Raw genomic sequence first — 20,160 nt, forward strand, 5'->3', positions numbered from 1 at the left:
TGCACAGTTCAGAGAAACACACAGTTCACTTTTGAGTATCTTTATCTTTGTTTTTAACAAAAGTTTCTGATTCAGCAGGCGTTGCATGGTTTGACCCTTCTGACAAAAGTCCCCATATCCTGCATAGCTCTGCACATAAATTAGATACGGATGCTGTGCTTGCCTTCTCCTCCACTGCACCCCCTTTTTGTGGTCCTGCACACGCAGATATTAATCTGTCTTAGCCAGCACGGAGCTCATGAGCAAAGTGAAACCTTACACAGTGTAACCTTTACAGGAGAGAGGCTTCTAAAATGAGTCTGTGTGCCAATCATCTACAGGTCAGGGGTCTGCGGAGACTGAACAATGCCTTTCATTTGCTACAACACCCTGCTCTGTAGAAATCGGCATCAAGGCAGAAAATATAAGAGTGTGAGACCCGATGCGGGCAGAATTTTGAGCAAGAATGACCATCCCCAAGGAGAGAAGAGTCACCTACGTTGAAGCATAGCTCTCATTTACAGTTTGATTAATGTCACACGTAGGTTTCTTTTTAAAGCATTCTTTGTGTGTCATCATAACGCCTTTGTCATCAGGGAAGGATTCCAGCGGAGGACTTTTGTATGAATGTTGATAGGCGTAAATGGAAAGAATTCAGAAAAGAGGAAACTGCTCCTGAAAAAAATTCTTCTGGGCTATTTCCTCTGACAGGAAATTGTGTCTTTGATCTAAGCCACCACACTCATCTGGTCATCGCATGTGAGGTGTCACTCTTTCCTAGAGCGGAGACAAGGAAATTTGCTATCACTGCTGTGACTCATAGAGAATATTGGACACTTAAGTCCCTAAAAGATGAAAAATAGGGACTCTAAATTTGACTAAAGCTAGGCTTAAGAAGTGTTTGATGAAGCACATGTGATGGACAGCAGGACAAGGTGACGGATTCGTTTGTCTTTGCAGGGAATTGTCATCACTATTGACTAAGCACAGTCAGGGATGAAGAGTCACACCTGTCAGACTACCAGCGAGTGTGTCCTTAGTGTGTGTGTGTCCTACACTCACAGTATAAAAGGTCATTTTCATGCGGAGCATCCCACATGGTCACAGATCAGTCAGAAAAACAGAGGAAGCTGATGATATCACAGTCACATGCAAATCTAACATGCATTCTGCTTATCACTCTGTGCAGTCACATATAAAAAAGAAGCAGAATTCAAATGAAGCTGAAATCTCTGATATGGAGATTGTGGTGCTGGTGTTGCAGCGCCTGATTTATAACCTGCAAACAGAAGGTGGAAGCACATTGATCTTCATGTGCCGTTTGTCACAGTTATAGTCGACCGCATCATTACCGCCACCTGGGTCTTTTCAGCGTCAGGGGGTAGAGGAGGCATCATTAATATTGTTAACAAGGCCAACAAGACTTATATGATGGTTGTCAAGGTCAAGCTTGACACAGAGAGGTGAATTCTCTGCCTAGCAGAGCAGGTAAGTTAAATGTTACTGTTTGCAGAAAATTAGTTAGTCAGTTAGTTAGTTTGTTAACCTCCAGCACGAAGGAAACTTTGGGTCTTTTGTTCTAGAAAGAAAATCAATCACTTATCAGTTAAAGGGTAACCGGACCTGCTCACTAGCAGCTGTTTCTTAAACAAACTCTGAGTTTCTCTCTGACTGCTCCCAACATGCTGCACGGGAACCTGAACCAGCCTTTCCTAAGGGGTTGAGACTGATCAGCATGTGACGGTGTTTGCGTTTGACTTGGTGCAAATGTTTCTGGATGCTCTTCCAATATTAGTTTACTTAATAGGTCTAATAAAGGTATATCATATCATATCATATCATATCGTATCGTATCATATCATATCGTATCGTATCGTATCGTATCGTATCATATCGTATCGTATCGTATCGTATCGTATCATATCATATCATATCATATCATATATTATTTTATATCAAATGTCAATATATAAAATATCTTATTTTAAAGACCTCAAAGTACCATATCATCCCAGTTTACCCAGTTTAGCACTTTGCTCTCTGACAGCTGGTTTACTTGTGGTTCCACCACTGACACCTTCTCTACTTTAAGATTAGACTTAAAACTTTCCTTTTTGAATCCTCTATATATCTGGGCTCCTATGACGAGTATTTCTTCTTCACTCACTGTGCTGCATTTAATCATTATTACTGATGATTAATCTCTGACACTCTTTTGGGCATCATGGTGGTGTGGGGGTTAGTACTATTGCCTTATAGGAAGGAGGTCCTGACTCTTCCATCTGGCTTGGGCCTTTTTGAGTAGAGTTTCTGCAGGTTCTCTCCAGCTTAGTGATCTGCAGTTAGTGGGGTCATGTTAACTGGTGATTCTAAATTGCCCATAGCTGTGAATGGTTATCAGTCTCTCTGCGTTAGCCCAGTGTCAGATTGGTGATCTGTCCAGGCTGTACCCTGCCGCTCACCCTATGGTAGCTGGGATAGGCTCCAGCACCCCATGACCCTGAATGGATGGATGGCCCTCTTCCACAGTGTGCCTTTCATCCTGTCTTTCTCCCATCAGGAGCAGATGGCTTCCCCTCCCTGAGTTCTGTAAAAAGTTCCTTCCTGTTAAAAGGGAGTTCTTCCTTTCCACTGTTGTAATATTGCAGGATCTTCATCTTACTTTATAAAACACCTTCATTGACTGCAGTTGTGATTTGGTGCTGTATAAAAAATGTAAATAAACTCTAGTGAACCTGATGTTCCGAGAGTTTCTAGATATGAGGAGCTAAATAAATTGAGTTGAGTTGAACTGAATTTAACTGCTCTATATGTATCTGTTTGAGCTATAGTGCTATATTCACTGGGTTTCATTTGCATTTTCTCTATTTCAGGTTAAAGCATAATAAAAATATATTGAGATTTACGAGAAAAATAAATGTGAAGATTTGATGGATTTCCAGTTTGGTCTATTAATAAAAGATTCCAGCAAGGATGACTGAGCAGATGATGCGAAAGGAAAGTGCTCCCCTCCATTTTTATTTATTTATTTATTTTAGAAAAATGTTATAATTCACACTGACACTCATGTTCCTTATTCCTCCAAATAAAACTCTGCGGGATGCTGATTTAACTTAGTGGTTGAGCAGATGACCAGAAGGCATGAGTCTAAATATAACAGCCCAGGTTTGGTTGAGTCCCTTTGCTGCACATCTTCTCTACTTTCCTGTCTCATCTTTACAAAAATTCTCTAATAAAGGTGAAAAAAAGCCCCAAAATGATTTATAAACTTAAGGCTCAGTTTTATATTTTCCCAGTTGCTATGGTGATGATGATGGGTTTTTTCCCACTATCCCCACACACGTAACTCTGGGTGAACAAAGTTACAGTCGACTGAGCTAAGTGATCATCTGTAACCAAAAAATGAGTTAATAGTCTCTGACTTCAGGATGAGACTTTGTCAGACCTGCTTTCTGGAACAATCTCCAGCAGTCAGCCTGACAGCAGCACAACAGCAGCTGTAAACAATCTGCTCATTAGCCTGTGATTGGATACAGGTTTCTAGAAATGTCACCTCTTTGCGGTACACACATGCAGAGTGAGCAGCTTCAGAGGGTTTGTGTTACTGTTGCTTTGAGTAAGGCAGCATGCTTTGGAACTCTGGAAGGGCTTGTGGAGCTGGTTTGGGGTAAGGTGCTGCTTTGCAGCTATTCTGTTACACCTCGTTGTTCTTCCATTTCTCCTGACCTTGATGTTTTGTTTTTGAGCAGGATATTGCTGATTTTCTTAGTTCAAGCAGAGCATGTGTGCTGTTCATGGGCTACACAAAGTAAGTGGGGGATTTGTATGTTTAAAAGTTATTTTAGTGCTGTGATTTATTACCACAGTTGGCTTACACTCTATTTATTTCTCAGCATATAGCCCCCAGATGCGCAACGGTAACAGATATGTTGGCTTTCCACAGCAAGATGGTAGACTAAGAAGACTGGATGGCAGCTATTCCCAGGATCAAATCAGACAGGCCTTCATTTCTCCACGTGTAGCTCACAGCAGTAGCCTCAGCACAGGGACTACAGTTAACAGAGGCTATAGTGAAGGGCTTTCTGCTAGCAGCTATGAACAGACTGCTTCAGAACCAGCCCGAAACTTGGTAAGGTTAGTACAGAGCAGCTTGATGACAAAACCTAACTGGTACACAAATGTGAAGAGCGTTAATGCTCAAGAGGTGCCAAACCGCTCACCTTTTAGACTTTCTGCTGCTGCTGTTGCGAGTAGGAACTCGCTGAATGGACTTGGTGAAAACCAGAACAGCCTTCCTGATAGCAGAAAGGAAATGACTTGGCCATTTCAGCGTGGTACACTCCAAACTAGCAAGGCTGGATCCAGCAGCTCTGCGTCTCTTCAAACTCTTACAGGAAGCTCTTTTAAACCAGCCTCTTTCCAGAAACCCGCCAGTGCTGTTGTACGGGGGCAAACATCAGCAAGCGCTCCTGCAAAACTGGTCACGCAACATAAATCTGAACCTTTGGGTATCTCTAGAGACTTCGCTGTCCATGGATTTGGGGAGACATGGCTTCCTGTGAATACTGGAAACACCCAAATAGGCTACATGCCGTCTTCCACTTCGAACATGATGGTGAGCTACAAACCCAGCTACACCTTCACAGAGCAGAGGCCCACCAGTAGCAACCCTCAAGCACCATGGGGAATCAGGAATCCAGCTCAGGAACTTCATAGTCTGCCTGCCTATGGAAGTAACACGGTGGGAAATTTGGCTCAACGCTTTGCTCCAACCAGGATCTATGAGGTCCCTGAACACTTTGGAGGCTATGCTATCAGACGGCTTGGTGACAAAGAGGTTGACCAGGTGCCACAAACTACCACACCTCCCCCACAGCAGATGGAATATCTCAACCCAAGCAAATCTGAGCATCCGTATGCCAAATGGATGAGAATCAAGCTGCGTCCAAGATACTAGAAGGTGAGTATCTCATTACTTTGTTCTTTTTATATGCCTGGTATCTAAAGTGTCTCTCCTATCAACAGGTGCAGCAAGAAGACATGACTGAACATTTTCTTAAATAAATTATTGAATTAATCTTGTCTTCTGTCCTGACTTCACCTCCCAGTTGTGAGATACTAGTAAAAGCCAAAGCTTGTGTCTATGGATGTAGACTTGGTGCCCTCTAGTGAGTAAATGATGTGATGCTAAACTACGGGGAAAAACTTGCTCCTGATGCAAAGATCCACTTCAGGGAACACACAATCTCACTCTAGGTTATTTCCAAATGACTCTTATGAAAAGTTGCCTCCTTTAAAGCAGCTGAGAAGTATCAGCGCTGTGCGACACCATAATGTACCTCTCAAAGAAAAGTTAATTTTTTAATTATGGAAGTGCTTACAGGGCATTTCTGACACGACACAGTGGAGACGCAGTCCAGTTACTGTAAACACTTGTGTCACTGTATATATTAGCCTGGATGACTTGCACCTGGCACTGCCCAGATTTAAAGCAACTTGTACTTGAAGCAGTTAAAAGAGCTGTGCGTAAACACCCAGCCTACAAAATGATGTGCTCTGAGTCAGATCAGTCGAAACATCTCAATTGTTTCCTGTGGGGACAGGAGACTGGGCTATTTACTTTCTGGAGTTTACTTTTTGAGTCAGTCTGGGTTGAAAGCACACTGTTTAGACAGATGGCTCAAGCTGCTGAGTCATGGTTTAGCTGTGGTCATGTTGTAAGACTACATGCCAATAATTTGTCAGCAAACTCACTTTCCTGAGTTTTAATTTGAAAGTATTGTTCAGACTATGTCCGTAGGATTTCTACAGATAAAATATTAAAATCGCACCCTGTGAAACTGTTCCTGATGGCACTGAGGTCATTGTAAAACTGAGCCTGCATAAAATGTATGTATATAGTTAAAAGGACCCAAAACACACCCTCTGTGGATCTATTGGGTCCACAAGAGCACCCTTCTAACCAAGGAGTAGATTTCTATCCCTTGGTCTGTCCTGGCAGGTGTTCTGAAAATCCAGTGTGTGGGGGGGGGTTTTGTTTTGGTTTTTTTTTTTTGTTTTTTTAAATTTTTCTGCATCCATTTTTGCAAAAGAGAAATTGAACAATATGCAGTTTTCCTTTTGAAGAACATAAAACAATATGAAACATACACTCCCACCTCATAATTATAGGAGTACCAGTGGGTATACAAAATGGAAAAAAAGGGTCCAGTCTAATAATACGAATAGTAAACCCTGAAGTACAAGATAACAGTTCCCGAGTGTACAGAGAGATGTGGAGAGTTTCAGAGCCCACACCCTCACACAGACACAAAAAAAAAGATGGAACATTTACATATGTCATTTGAATGGAGATGGGCACAAAAAAAACAAAAACAAAACCCCAAAATAGTGAGTGGTCAGCTTAGTTGTAAAGAGAGGTCAAATCTGTAAGAGAAAAGAAATATGTATAAAGTAGGTAAGTAGATACCATCATAAGGCACAGGCACAATAGAGTCCATATACTTAAACATAAGATGAAATAAAATAAAGTCTGAGCTGGCTAATTGGGAGCGTTGCAAGACCGCAAAGTCTGAACATGGTCAAAAAAGGGTTGCCAGATCTTAAAAAATTTGGCCATAGACCCACGCAGGGTGAATTTAATCTTTTCGAGTTTGCTAAAATGCAAAGCGTCTCTGATCCAGATTTCCCAGGATAGGGGAGAAGGGGATTTCCAACATAACAATAATCTGCGTCTTGCCAATAAGGTGAGAAATGCTACCAAATCCGCTTGGGGCGTCGGCAAGACAACTGTATCGGGAAGAACCCCAAACAAAGCAGTTAAGGGCACAGGTTGGAGGGTTAGCTGGATGATCTTTGATAAAGTCAGAAAAATATTAATCCAGTATTGTTTGAGGGATGGACATGACCAAAACATATGTATTAGAGAGGCAGGTGTTTGATGACAACGGTCGCAATCAGGGCTAAGGTTGGGGTATATTTGAGCTAATCTGGCTTTAGTCCAGTGTACGCGGTGCAAAATCTTACATTGAATCAACCCGTGTTTGGCACATAGTGAGGAGCCATGGACCCGGTAAAGAATTTTATCCCAAGAGTCATCCTGAATCACACACCCCAAATCCTGCTCCCATGCCTTTTTAATAGCTGAGGTTGAGAAGTTGCCAAAGGAATATATTCTCCCATACAGACAGGAAATCAGGCCCTGTGATGGAGGGGGAGGTGATAGAAGGTTATCAAAGTCATGACAAGGAGATCTAGATGGGAACTGAGAGGATTTCTCTTTAACAAATCTCCGGATTTGTAAGTAGCGAAAAAAGTGACTTTTTGGAAAGCCAAATTTCAAAGAGAGCTGTTCAAAGGAGGCAAATGTATTCTGAATATACAGATCAGAAAAAGACCTGATACCCAACGAGGCCCACAAATAAAAAGCACCATCAACTAACGAAGGCTGAAAAGAGGGATTTTTCAAAATAGGTGACTGAAGGGAAAAAAAGGTCAACTTAAAATAACGACGAAATTGATACCATATTTTCAAGGTAACTTTGACAATAGAGTTATTATAAAAACCTGCACTCGGAGGCTGCTTTTGGGCATAAATCAGGGCTGGTAAAGAGGATAAGGCACAAGAGGAAATCTCCAAGCTCAGCCACGCCGGGGCATTATTCATGCCTTCCCCCTGTAGCCAGTACCTGAGAATACGAATATTACATGCCCAATAATAGAACATAAGGTTTGGTAAAGCCATCCCTCCCATCTTTTTTGGTCTTTGAAGATATGTCTTGCGTATTCTAGGGTTTTTTTTGTTCCAAATGAACCCAGAGAGAATCTTGTCTAATTTAACAAAAAAGGAAATTGGGATAAATACAGGGACACACTGAAAAAGAAAAGAAAATCTTGGGAGGATATTCATTTTAATTGTATTTATGCGCCCTGCTACAGACAGATGGAGTAGAGACCATCTGTCCAAATCCTGCCTAACTTTCTTCACAAGTGGGTCAAAATTAAGCTTGAAAAGAGCATGAAATTGATTTGTAATTTTAACCCCTAAATATGTAAAGTTGTCCGATACAGCTTGAAAAGGCAGTGTTGTACACTGATATTTCTGTGCAGCAGCATTCAGGGGGAACAGTTCACTCTTGGTGAGATTCAGCTTATAGCCAGAAATAAGGCTAAACTGTTCAAGTATTGAGAGCACCATAGGAAATGAGGATGCTGGTTCTGAGATATAAAGAAGCAAATCATCTGCGTATAAGGAGACCTTTTGTTCTATACCATATCTAGTAACCCCGGTGATATCTGGGTTTGATGTCAGCGATATGGCCAGGGGCTCAATTGCAAGTGCAAAGAGCAACGGCGACATGGAAAATCCAGTATTTTTGTGTGTTTTTGTTTTGGGTTTTTTGGGGGGTGGGGTGGTGGGGGGGGGTCCTTGTTTATTGCCCCCAGCAGGTCACTCTGACCTGCAGATGAATGCATCAGCTCTGCAGTTAGCCTGAGCGCTATCTACCACTTGCACATCAGCCCAGAAACAACCCATCCCCCCCACTATCAAAGAAAAACACTTGTACCTCACTGAACACTAGATAATTGTACATAAAGTGATGTTTTTTTTCTGTTTTTTTTCCACAAAATGGTGACATGAAATTGAATCTTGGGTGGATTGTTTTTAGTGGACTGAAACATTTCATCATAAAGGAGCAGCAGTGAAGTGAAGAAGACGACACTTTTCTAAAACCAAGCCTATGAGGAAGTTGTTTTCCTGTACTAACAGTTCATGGTTGACTGCTTGTCATCAACACTAAACCTTGCAAATAAACCTCTCTGGTTTGAGACTTGGTGCCTTATATACAAATAACTCTGAGTTGCTCCTGCTGCATTTGTTATTGTGAATGTAAGATAGAAAGCACTTGGATGGAGAATAAAAGCTTATATGAGACATGTTGTGCTTTTAGTGCTGAAGTAGAGTGGGAATGTGCTTTATATAGGAGCCGTCCCTTTACTATTTACGCATCACCAAATGCATGTTCAGCTCACTGATACTTTCAGGTCTTTTTGGATTAACAAAAAGACAGGATATAAGCCAAAATACTTGGGATGAGACTCCTCTCTATCCTCCTTGTTCCCCTTTGGATTCCCAATCTGACCCATCTTGTTGACAGTGGCACATATACAGTTTGAAGTTATTACCACATAACTGTGGGATCATTCAAATTAATTATATATTATATAACAAAAAATATACATATATGAGCTGTTGATGACCTTCCATGTTCCTTAGTGCTCCACAGTAAACAGCTGCACTTTTTGTGCATCCATATTCACCCATGTACACTGAGCTACAAAGCAAACTATCATAAGGGGATAATGGCCTGCTTTATGTCCCCCCCTCCTGAATTCAGTCTGATTAAAGAGACAATTATAATTAATAATATGAAAATCATTTAAATAAATAAGGTTCATATGTATTATATTGTCTACATTAAGGTTGTCCTCTCCAACCTCTGCCTTTCCTTTTATGCAAGATGCCACAAACCAAACTCTTTAAGTCCAAACTGCAGTGAGCTAAACAAAGCTCCTGGGAGAAGGAGACGGCTCGTGTCTGGCTGCTCACTTATCACCATACCCCAACCTGAGGGACAGTAAATGAACTGAACACGCTTACACACACACACACGTGCACACAAACACGTACACGTGCATATGATGTATCATTGTTTATTTGAGAGAGAGAGCCCTCATCGGAAAAGCCTAGTTTGCCCCCTTGCGGTTGAATCGTGCAGTGACGTTGTTGGGAAGGCCTAATTACCAGACATTTCTGGAGCAGGTGTGACGGAGTCAGCGTTTTTTATTCATATTTGTGTGCTTAAGAACATTATATATTTATGTTTTAATGTATTAAGTTTATTCCCTGTCGTCACAGTCAAAGCTCTTCTTTGGATGTTGACTGCTTTTTGTTCTGTTTGCACAAAATCTGATGGTACTTTTCTGTGTTCATAATTTCATCAGTTTTAACAAGATCACTGACACAGCTGGCTGAAATGCTGCCCCAAACCATTCCACCATGTTTTACAGATGACTCTAGATACTCATTCTTGTGCCTTGTGTACCTCCTGACATCCTGCATATATAATGATGACAATTAGAACCAAAAATAATATTTTCAGCTCTCCACACTACCTGTTGCCATCGTATTTCATCCAGTTTTTGTGTAATTTTGAATACCTCAGCCTTTTCTCCCCATTTCCTTTCCTAAAGAGTGTCTTCTTGACAGGCCCCGATCCACTGAAAGCATCTCAGATGAGACTTTGATCAACAGTAGACGGGTGCCCTGAAGAACCAGATACCAAATGCCGTGTCTAGGTATTGTGTTCCTAGCAGCCTAACACAAAACAATCAGTTGAACACCATCTGAAAGTCATGCTCTTAAGAACTAGGAAAAGATATCTAGCAATGACCTAAGATTTAAAATTGGTTCTTTGCAAAGTTGTGTGTTATTTGTAGGCAAAACTCTGGTTCATTCCTTGAGTTTCTTTGGTGTTTGTTAAGTATCTTCACACAAAAAAACCCCCAAAAGAAGCATTCTTCTGTAAATGCACAGGTACAAGAAAAACCTGACAGCTTTTTTAAACCTTGGCCCTAAACCTTTGCACAATACAAGAAGTGAGTGTGTTAGAGTTGCTCCCACCAGCTCTGTCACACTGGTGTGAGGGGGGTAAGAGATACTTTTACAGCTGTTAAGCAGGTACACGCTGTAATTTGATGTTGTGACCAGATGAGGGCACCATGTCTTTAGAGCAGAGAGAGGAGCCAGCTGAGTTATAGGAAAAAATACATAACTTACACAAATTAAATAGTGTGTGTAAATGTTAAATAAAATGAAAGACGCGATTCCTCAGTTGATGCATATATAGCATCATAAACCTGCTCCAACCTTCTACATGCTGCACGTGATCATGTACTGCTTTAATAACTGCAGATGTTGGGCTTCAAAAGGTTTCTTACTCATGTAAAATCTGTTTTGTAAGGAAGGGGAAAGAAAGGGGACGTGTCCACACTGGAAGTAACGTGGTGACCAGAGACCTTAGAAGGTAAAAGATATTTGGCAACTTCATGCAATTACATGTGAAATAACTGCTGGTGAGGCAAAGTGGACCGGACCTGCAATAAACTTTCAGGTTAGTGACTGAAGTCAATGAGAGTGAAGACGACCAGCGATTGACATATATAACCTGCTAGTAAATACATTATAAGGTCACGGGAGTCTGGAATGTCTGCAAGCGACCGGCTGGCAGCTTCAAAGCAATGCACGACGAGTGAATCGTTTCCAGTGTGTACGCAGCTCAGCACAACATGCTCTGGAATCAGCGCTGCCAGCACTACTGTACATTGGAAGACTCTCTGGATGAGTGGGACGGGGCTTTGGGAGATTTGTTAAGTGCTTTGTTGATGTGATTATAACGGCTCGAGAATCTCTTTAGAGACCTGGAAAATTTCTGGCAGCATGTGTTTACTACTGGCTGTCAAGAGTGTTTGTCATGGCTCTTTGGAAAAAAATCCATGACAGATGTCTTTAGGCCTCAGCTGGCTTCAGGTGGCGGTATGAACGGCGCCGAGTAGGTTCGTAGATGAACTGGAGGTTGTTTTAATGGTTCTCCTCTTAGTAGGGATCTACTGAGATGCTGACAGAGAGGAAGACGGTTCATAACTGGCTCCATAAGTCGCGGTCTGTTGTTTCCCCGGCACAGACTCAGCCACTTCGCCTTAAAACAAACAGCTCATCATCTCTCTATTATAAATTACTGCTTAGACTTTAGTTTCTCTTTGGTGTTGATCAAAGATTATTCAAACTTAAACTTACCTAAAATAACCCCCAATTAATGTGTACAGTAACTGGTCACTGTCAAAACTAGGCTTTACAGAGATGTAACTGACTTCTACAGCCATAAATAATTCACTGGTGAGTTGCAGTATGACCATGATACCTACCTACAAGGACTCTATAAAGACCTCTGCTGTTGTGCCATTACTGAGAAATGACCTGAAGAGATTATAGTGGGACAAAATTAACCTTCCTGTCGTGTTTGGGTCAAATCTGACTGATTTACAACTTAAAACACTCATAAATACTGTGTTTTACATCTGATTGGCTCAAAGCCTTATGACATCTTCCACACTATGCACTTGAACATATAAAAGTGATGAGCACCTCTTTCATTGAATTTTGAGTGTTTATGTCACTGCGTGCGCTCAGTGAAAGTAGGTCCAAATGTCTACATCAAGTTCACCAAGGATGAAGCACACCATCAAACGTTGCATGTTCCCTACTCCAGCTACTCTCACAAACACTATCTAGTTCTGTGGGAAACAATATCATTGCAACCAGTTGTTAAGGGTGCTAGAACCATTGAGAACAGTGACCTGCCATCTTCGATCAATAATCAATTAAATCAAATTACGCAAATTAAAACATATTAATATAAAGGGAGCTGCTTTTTCGTGTGCTACAGCCTGGCTTTGCTTTCAGGCGATACCAGGAGATACTTGTCCTGCAAATCATCCCACAGTTCCACTTACCAGTAAGCCAGACCCCCATAACCATTCTCATGTCTGTCATGTATTCATGTACACAGCGGTCAACGCTCTTCTTGCAGAACTTCAGCATGTAGCCATTTAGCTAGCACTACAAAATGAGAGTGAGCAAAAATGGAGCAACTACATAAAACGACATAATATGAAATCCAACATTTGAAACAGCTCGACATATATCAGCAAACAAATGATTTCTGTGCAGTTTAAGTCACAGTCTCTGAGCTCAAAGTACAGTTTCATTATTTTAAAATAAGAAAAAGCATGTTAATGTTTGTTAACTCAGAAATAGAGGATGGAAGATAAGAGATTTTCAGTGGTAGGGAGTGAGGAGTGGGTTGTGGAGACATTTCACCTTTCATCCAAGAGTGAGAGTCATTGATCAACAGTCAACGCCCTCAAGACCAATCGCTAGTGATTAGTGAACCAGAAAAATGAAATAAAATCCGACTGCCTTCTTTTCATGAATTTGAGAATGCCTAACTTCCCTTAGGTTAGGTCAGCGGCTCTAAAACTGTGGGACGTGAACAAACAGGTGAAATAATGTGAAGTACAGTTTATCAAGTGACTCATTTCTGAGTGATTTCTTTCCCCGTGCTGCACTGCTACGCACGGTCCCCTCCCTACCTGCCAAATTACACTTTAACCCCTGAGTCTGAGCAGTGAAAAGTGCGCAGTGGAGGGGAAATGCTCAGTGCATTATGGGAAGTCCCGCACCAGCTGGAGTCTAGAGTAGCATAACTAAGGAACAGTTCAGGGTCACCTTGTATTTTTACAAGGCCTAGCTAGTTGGGATAAGTATAAAAACTAAGTATCATCTTTATACACAAAGGACTGTTTTGTAACAACATATCACAATAAAGTCACTTTTTTTAAAACAAAAGTATGAAATACTATTTTGAGCAGAATGATGTGTAAGGTGGAAAATAGCCAAACTGGGAGCTGCTCATGGCTTAAGTCTCTGTCTCCCATTCTACTGTTGGAAGCAAAAGAAAGCTGAAGCTTGAAAGTCAAGTGCTCTGCTGGGATAATGTGATACTACAAAGTCTTTACGATGTGGTGGTTTGTATGTGTGGACAAGGATTTCATCATTCACCTTCACTCAGGCTCAAGTGTTTCCTCATCATTAAAGGGACATTTTGCCAATTTTACACAGTGATTTATATTAAACTGTTGGGAGTTCTTCTGAGCCTTTCAAACCAGCTGTTTGATGTCTTCCACAGCTCTAAAAGCATCTAAGCTTTTTGCAGTCTGCGTAAACCTGGACTGGACTGAAATGTAGAGGATTTAGACTGTTGCAGCTTCTGCTACTTCATGGACGTACAATACTAAATTGGTTGGTGAGCCTTTAGAGCCATTTAAGCTGCACTTTATGTATATCCCTCATTTTATTATGATCAGAGTTTGTGGGTGATCTCTGGGACTTATCTATAGCACTTTGGGTTATTTCAGATGCATTGCCTTGAAGAATTCCACTAAAGCGCCCCCCCCCCCGCAGCAAGCCAGGACTTCACTTTTTTCCTGCATCTTGATCTCAGTGAGACTTGCTGAATAAATATGACTAAAGTAAAACAACATCAAGAAGCGGCAGCAGGCTTTGAAAACCTACTTGCTGCCACATTTAGCTCATGCTGACTGTTTTGTTTTTATGGAAGCTATTTTGTCTCTCCGTTGAGGACAAGAATGGAAATACTTTAAAACTTCATTATCCTGTCGGCTGTGGCTAAATAAGTAGGGGTGCTTTTATTTCCCCCATCACACATTAAACCAGGTGCTCTGTCTCCAAACTGAATGCAACTTTTGTCAAAACATCAGATGATATTCTGGAGGGAAAAAAAAGTCAGCTTTTCTTGCAGTAAATGTCATCTCCTAGCTTATCTGTATGTATCGAAGCGCTCTGGCTGTTCCCCAACTAATGTAAATATATATGTAAATATCAGCATGTGCGACTCAGGGACAAGGACAGCCTTGTAACATGGGGGTGAGATGTCAATCAATGCAGGGATGGGAAAACATGGCTGTGCATTCAATAAGCAGCATACTGCACAGAGATGAGATGTGCCGTGTCTCCGCATCCGTGTGTAAATATCAAAAGCGTCAGCAAAACACAAGCGCTCTGAGCTGCTTTAGTCGTATCAGATTGTCTCAGCGCGAGTGAAATGCGAGCCAAATAAAAAATTCAGGGCTTTATTCACTGCGGCCTCAACCACGTAAAGAAGAATAATAAATAAATCCACAGCAAATGTCTTACGAAGATTTAATGTACATTTATTCTTAACACGTGGAACATATAGTATAAAGATTTCATACTGAATAAATGATATTCATTAAGCCAAAAAAAGGAAAAAAGAGGAATTTACATCAAGTTTTTAGCTACATCATCTGAAATACAAATATGCAGAATCCGCATCACTGAAAAAAAAAAATAAAATAAAAACAGTTTCTTCATCAAGGTCTAGTTTGTCGTTTATGAAGGAGCTCGAATGGAACCGATTTGTGTTAATATTCTCTACACCCAGACGAACAGAAAGTTGAAGTTGTGTTTACTGAGAGGAGGGGGTGGCGCTGGATCGGACAGCAGCTTAATGACCCCCGTCCCCACGCTCACACAGCGTGATACGAGCGGGGTGAGGCGCTGAAGTAACGGAGAGGGCGGGCGTCAAGTAATCACATGGCGTTCTCGATGCAGGGAAACTCGTCAAAGATTAAAAACGGTGAAGAGCAACAGAAGTCGAGAAAGAGAAAGTGTAATGTACAACATCATATATACACTGCAGCTTGGACTGCATCTAGAGTTGAGGACCAGTCCTAAAGAGGTGACTTTTGAATATAAGGGTCAAGTCATACAATCAAGGGACAAAGAGAAGAGGTCGGGGTGTTGTAGGTTCACCATACTTTGGGGGGAAAGCCGTTTTTCTCTCTCGACATTTAACTAAAACTGGTTTTAAAAACTACAGTTTGCTGCCAAGCCAGCGGATCTCAGTGTGAAACAGTATTATTACAGTATGTTTACAGTTTTTAAGGTGTACAGTACAGAAAAAAGTCCTACAATCTACTGCACAGGCCTCCCATGACAGACATCTGTTCACAGCCAATAATGTGGTTCCTGTGGGGCTGAGTATATAGCATCCAAAGTTACAGCAATTATACCACACCACAGTCCATGAGTCTATGTAGCCTCCAAACACGAACCATAATATTGTTTAGTCTGTGCCCTCTTTCCCCTGACGACCCCCCTCCCCCGAGGGAGAAAGCGAACACGTGTATCCCCCAAACTCACTGTAAACGAGACAGCAACTTTGGTTACAGTTTTTTCTTTTTTTCTTTTTTTTTTCTCTCTGGAGATTTTTTTTTTTCAATAAAAAAAACAAAAACAAAAAAGAGTCCTTTCTGCAGGGCAGCAGCACACTCTGTCCTATGCCTGGGTCCCAGTCTGTTCTTCTTTGCCAGTTTCTTTCAGTTTCAGATGTTTGAAATCAACAGCTACTTCATGATATTCCTTCCTTATAGAGAGAAGCAGGGGTAAGAAAGACAGTGGAATCCGAGGTGATTTTGCATAAATTAAAAAAAAACAAAACAAAACTAAAAAAAAAAGTTTTGCTTTCGTCACTCACGCGCAACTAACAGACACACACACACACGCGCACACACAAAAAGGTGGTTTAGGGGGAATAGAAAGAGGCAGAGCTGAAACCTCTCCACGGCTGTCATGACTGGCCGATCAGAAACAGTACATCACAGATTACTTGGGACACCAGAGAGTTCATAAGTGGGGACATCGAGATGTCCAGTAGCCGCGACTCGTACAAAGTGAACTCAGAGTGGTTTTCTTCCACCTTAGCCAGGGCGTGCAAGGCCCGCGCTGCCCGCCGCATCATGTCCACACTAGTAGGCTCAAACTGGGGTCCACCCTGCATTTGTAGCAGGGAGCTCTGGCTCTGCTGGTACTGTGTAGCCGCTAGGCTGTCCTCCAGGAAGCCCAGTAGGTTGCCCACGCTGCTTTTCTGCACAGCGATCGCTCGCGCTGCAAGGCTGTCACCCTGGGCTAGGTTAGCTAGCAGGATCACCGCCATTTCACGGCAGACGGCCACCTTGCGCTCGCCGACGAGTCGCACGAGCGAGCCGTAGAGCTTCTCCAAGCGGCTGAATGGCGGAGTGGCCAGAATGAGGTCGACGTTGTTGTCCTGGATGCTGAGCTTGCTGAGGGTCTCGAGGACCAGTCTCTGGGGTGAAAGGGAGCCGTGGGGCCCCAGCGTGGGAAAGGGATCCAAGGCCTCTGCTGAAGGGCACACAGCCCAGTGGAGCAGGCCATCAAGGAGAGGCAGGCATATGCTCTCTGGGTAGATAGAAAGGTCCAGCTGGCCGGAGATGTTTGCCAGAGTGACCAGGCAGTTCTCCCTTAACACCTCAAGGCAGTCCCACCACCACTCGTCTCTCTCGCAGCTCACGCCCTCGTCTTCATCGTCCTTCTCGTAGGTAACAGGCGCCTGTTTGCGTTCAGGGTGCCTGTGGTGGAGCAGCACCAGGCGGCCCAACAGCAACAGGAGGCCAGGGTGTTTGGACATCTCCAGGTCATTGCCAGGAACGAAGGAGAGGCTCCTCACGATGTTGGAGACGCAGATGCAGCGCCGAGCTAGCGAGTCCTGCCAGTCTGATAGAGTGCTAAGTGGCGTTTCATCCTTGCTGTGAGGTTCATCTTCCAGGATCTTGATGTTGCGGCGGCTCTGGAGATCGGGGTTGATGCTGAACAAATACTTGCCGTTCTCCTTCTGCTCCTCGGCACCTCCACGAACTACTTCCTCCGTGACCGACCCTGGGCGAGCGGATAGTACATCGTCGATGGTGGCAGTGACTGGTGCGCCAATGGGAAGAGGAGGCGTGGTAGTCTTTGTTGGAGACTTGTGAGGTTCAGAAAACTGGGGCTGCTGCTGTCGAACCTTATCGTCACCAGTGGATTTAGGCTTCTCTGGGTTTTCTGCTCCAGCTGTCCCATTCACCTTGACCTTCTTGCGGCTGTCAGTGGCTGCTGTTGTTTGTTTTCGCTGCTTGAGAAGCTCCATCCGGCTTTCAAAGTGGGTCTGGATGTGCTCAGTAGTGTCACCACCACCCACGCTCCAGTGTATCAGGCCGCTGTCAAAGCTCTGCCGCTGCCCAAGCTTGGACAAGCGGTTTAGCCGGAAGGGATTCTTCTTTCGCACCACCTTGATGGGGAGTTTATCAAACTTGCTAGCCTGTTTGGGCTTTTCCGAGTGTATACTGGGGTCGTGGGAGAACCCTGAGGTAGAGGTATTGGCTTCCTTGATAGAAGACTCCCTTTCCTTCTCCTCTTCCTCATCCTCTGAAGACTTATCTTTGTGGGAGTTCTCCTCTTCCTCCTCCTCCTCCTTTACCTGGACCAGTGAAGAAGTGTCAGGATTGGTCTTTGTTTCCTCTACCTCCTCATCCTCCTCGTCCTCCTCATCCGAGTTCATGTCCTCGCCCTCAGGCATGGGAAGTTCATCATCAGAGTCCTCAGCTGCATTGGGGTCTATTAGGGTGCGCTGGCCAGGGTCTCCTACTTCATACTCCTTAAGGATGCCAAAGATCTCAATGAGACAGCGTCTGAAGTACTCCACTACCAGCTCCAGAAATCCAGGTAGCTGTGAAAACAAAGAAGGGGGTCACCAAATTTGGCCAAACACCATGTGACAAGTCATTCTGAAATGTTGACAGAAACAAATGCTAACAGGTTGTGGATGTGTGCAACATACCTGGCAAAGGTTAAAAGTAGAAATGCTATTGTCATCATACAGTAGAATGTTAATGGTGTCCAAGGCCCAGGTGCTCTCAGCTAATAAGCCAGACTTTAATGACATCATAACCCTCCAAGCCTCAGGAGTGCCTTTGAAAATAGAAACAGAATGAATATAACTAAAAGTAACCATGATTGGTCACTGCAGCTTTAAATAACATGTAAAGGTTTACTAATCTTGGGACTTTAACTCCATACTACATAGAATACATACTACATACTTGTGTCACCTAGTGTGAATACGCAGTTTTTATCTGAAAGCTGTCTTAACGCAAACTGAGAAATATCAAATGGAAAAATCCAGACATCAGCATCAGCATATTGTTTATTACATGTGTAATGTTACAACTTATCAGGCAAATCAAGTTTTACCAATGTCTTTCATGGTGAGCCGCCTGCGGGGTTTCAGGTGGGGTTGGGTAGCTTCCACAGAGCCAGGAGGGAAGGCCACATCTCGCCGGATCATGGGTTGCTGCACGGGAGCCTGGCCAATGTGGGACACAGGAACTGGAGGTCCAGCTTTCTGCACCTTAATTCCAGGATGCATATAAGGGGATTTGCTGGGCGACGTTCTACTTTCGATGGGTCGGGGCATGGGTGCTGGGCTCGACACCTGAGGAATGTGGTTTTGGGAAGCCGAGTAGGTGGAGGCCAGGGGTCTGGTCATGGGTGGTCCAGAGCCGGCGGGGACAAATGGAGGCTGCCGCTGGTTGGCATGGCCAGGCCACTGTCCCTCGTGGTTCATGCGCTGATCTGATGGCATCATGTCTTCTGAGCGGTTCATGCCGTGGTAGCCGGGACCCTGGCCCGCCACAGGGGGTCCCTGTCGGTTGGGATAGTTGGGGTAGCCCATCTCATTGCGGCCCTGCCACATTGGGCCCTGGGAACCATCAGGGCCTGAAGGCATGGGACTTGCCATCATCTGGGGAGGCATCGGGGACTGGGAATTGGGGCCTGCAGATGGCCCTCGATCCCGCCCGAAGGGGAAGGGGAACTGGTTCTGTGGGCCTGGCGGTCGGCGGTCTCCTCCAGGGTACGCATTATACTGATTATACATGTCCTGCTGGGCCTGGGGCCCCGAGGACTGGGGTCCTGGCTGTTGCTGCCCACTGTAAGGAACGTTGTACATTTCTCCCTCATGGCGCTTGGCAGGAGGACAATACCCACCATCCACAGGACGTTTGTAGTTCTGTCAGCACACAAAATTAAGCATTACAATCTTCAACTGAGCACAATAATTTTAGCAACAGCTCATACTTCTGTTCAGTTGGAACAGAACACAGTACATAATTACATGAACACTGAAAAAGAGAAACCCAAGTAGTAATAGGAGTACTGCAAATGCTGGACAAACTGTTCTTACTGGCTGCTGCTGTGGATACATTCCTGGCTGCTGATTTGGGTAAGGCCCACCAGGGGGAGCTCCTTGGCCAGGGAACTGATTTGTATAGGACTCATGCCTAAAAATACACACTCAGATTACTATATTTCTTCATTTCAGTAAATGATTCAGTTACAATAAGAAACTCTGTAAATATCTTGAAATCTATCATGATCTCACTGACAAAATGCTGACATGCAACCATGCCTCTCCTTTTAATCTTTATACAGAATAGTCTCTGCCCTGAATGGTACAGACCGTTGCTGTGGTGGAGGACGGCTAGGCGAGTACATCCCTGTGTCAGCTCCAGAAGGCATCATGTTGGGCTGAGGAGCTCCCGGTCCCATGTTGACATCAGGGCCCATGCCTGGCTCTTGTCTATAAAACCAGCAAGCAATAATCATGAAGTGATTTGATTTAGTTG

The 20,160-nt window shown here is 43.4% G+C and overlaps 2 protein-coding genes across 5 annotated transcripts in view; one reads left to right on the plus strand and one right to left on the minus strand.

Moving 5' to 3' along the window:
• The first annotated feature begins 3,487 nt into the window (after positions 1–3,487).
• On the plus strand, positions 3,488–5,056 carry LOC100698397 (uncharacterized). 2 transcript variants are annotated; one of them, XM_003443792.4, is made up of 4 exons: positions 3,488–3,646; positions 3,729–3,787; positions 3,873–4,939; positions 5,005–5,056. In XM_003443792.4, the coding sequence occupies exons 1-3, from the start codon at positions 3,606–3,608 to the stop codon at positions 4,934–4,936; spliced, it is 1,164 nt and encodes a 387-aa protein (XP_003443840.1). In that variant the 5' UTR covers positions 3,488–3,605; the 3' UTR covers positions 4,937–4,939; positions 5,005–5,056. The 2 variants fall into 2 exon arrangements, with proteins under 2 accessions (XP_003443840.1, XP_005450789.1); XM_005450732.4 differs by having other exon boundaries at positions 3,489–3,646; positions 3,923–4,939.
• A 9,751-nt stretch (positions 5,057–14,807) lies between these two features.
• Positions 14,808–20,160, minus strand: part of arid1ab (AT-rich interactive domain 1Ab) — a 52,449-nt gene continuing 47,096 nt past the window's right edge. For all 3 annotated transcript variants that reach the window (XM_005450730.4, XM_025902049.1, XM_005450727.4), the window contains exons 16-20: positions 19,995–20,114; positions 19,719–19,815; positions 18,728–19,544; positions 18,315–18,445; positions 14,808–18,203 (exon numbers count right to left, since the gene is read on the minus strand). In XM_005450730.4, the coding sequence (XP_005450787.1) occupies positions 16,272–18,203; positions 18,315–18,445; positions 18,728–19,544; positions 19,719–19,815; positions 19,995–20,114 (3,097 nt within the window). In that variant the 3' untranslated portion in view covers positions 14,808–16,271. The remainder of the gene's footprint in view (positions 18,204–18,314; positions 18,446–18,727; positions 19,545–19,718; positions 19,816–19,994; positions 20,115–20,160) is intronic.

The sequence above is a fragment of the Oreochromis niloticus genome, linkage group LG22, assembly GCF_001858045.2.
Source record: "Oreochromis niloticus isolate F11D_XX linkage group LG22, O_niloticus_UMD_NMBU, whole genome shotgun sequence".
NCBI classification, from domain to species: domain Eukaryota; kingdom Metazoa; phylum Chordata; class Actinopteri; order Cichliformes; family Cichlidae; genus Oreochromis; species Oreochromis niloticus.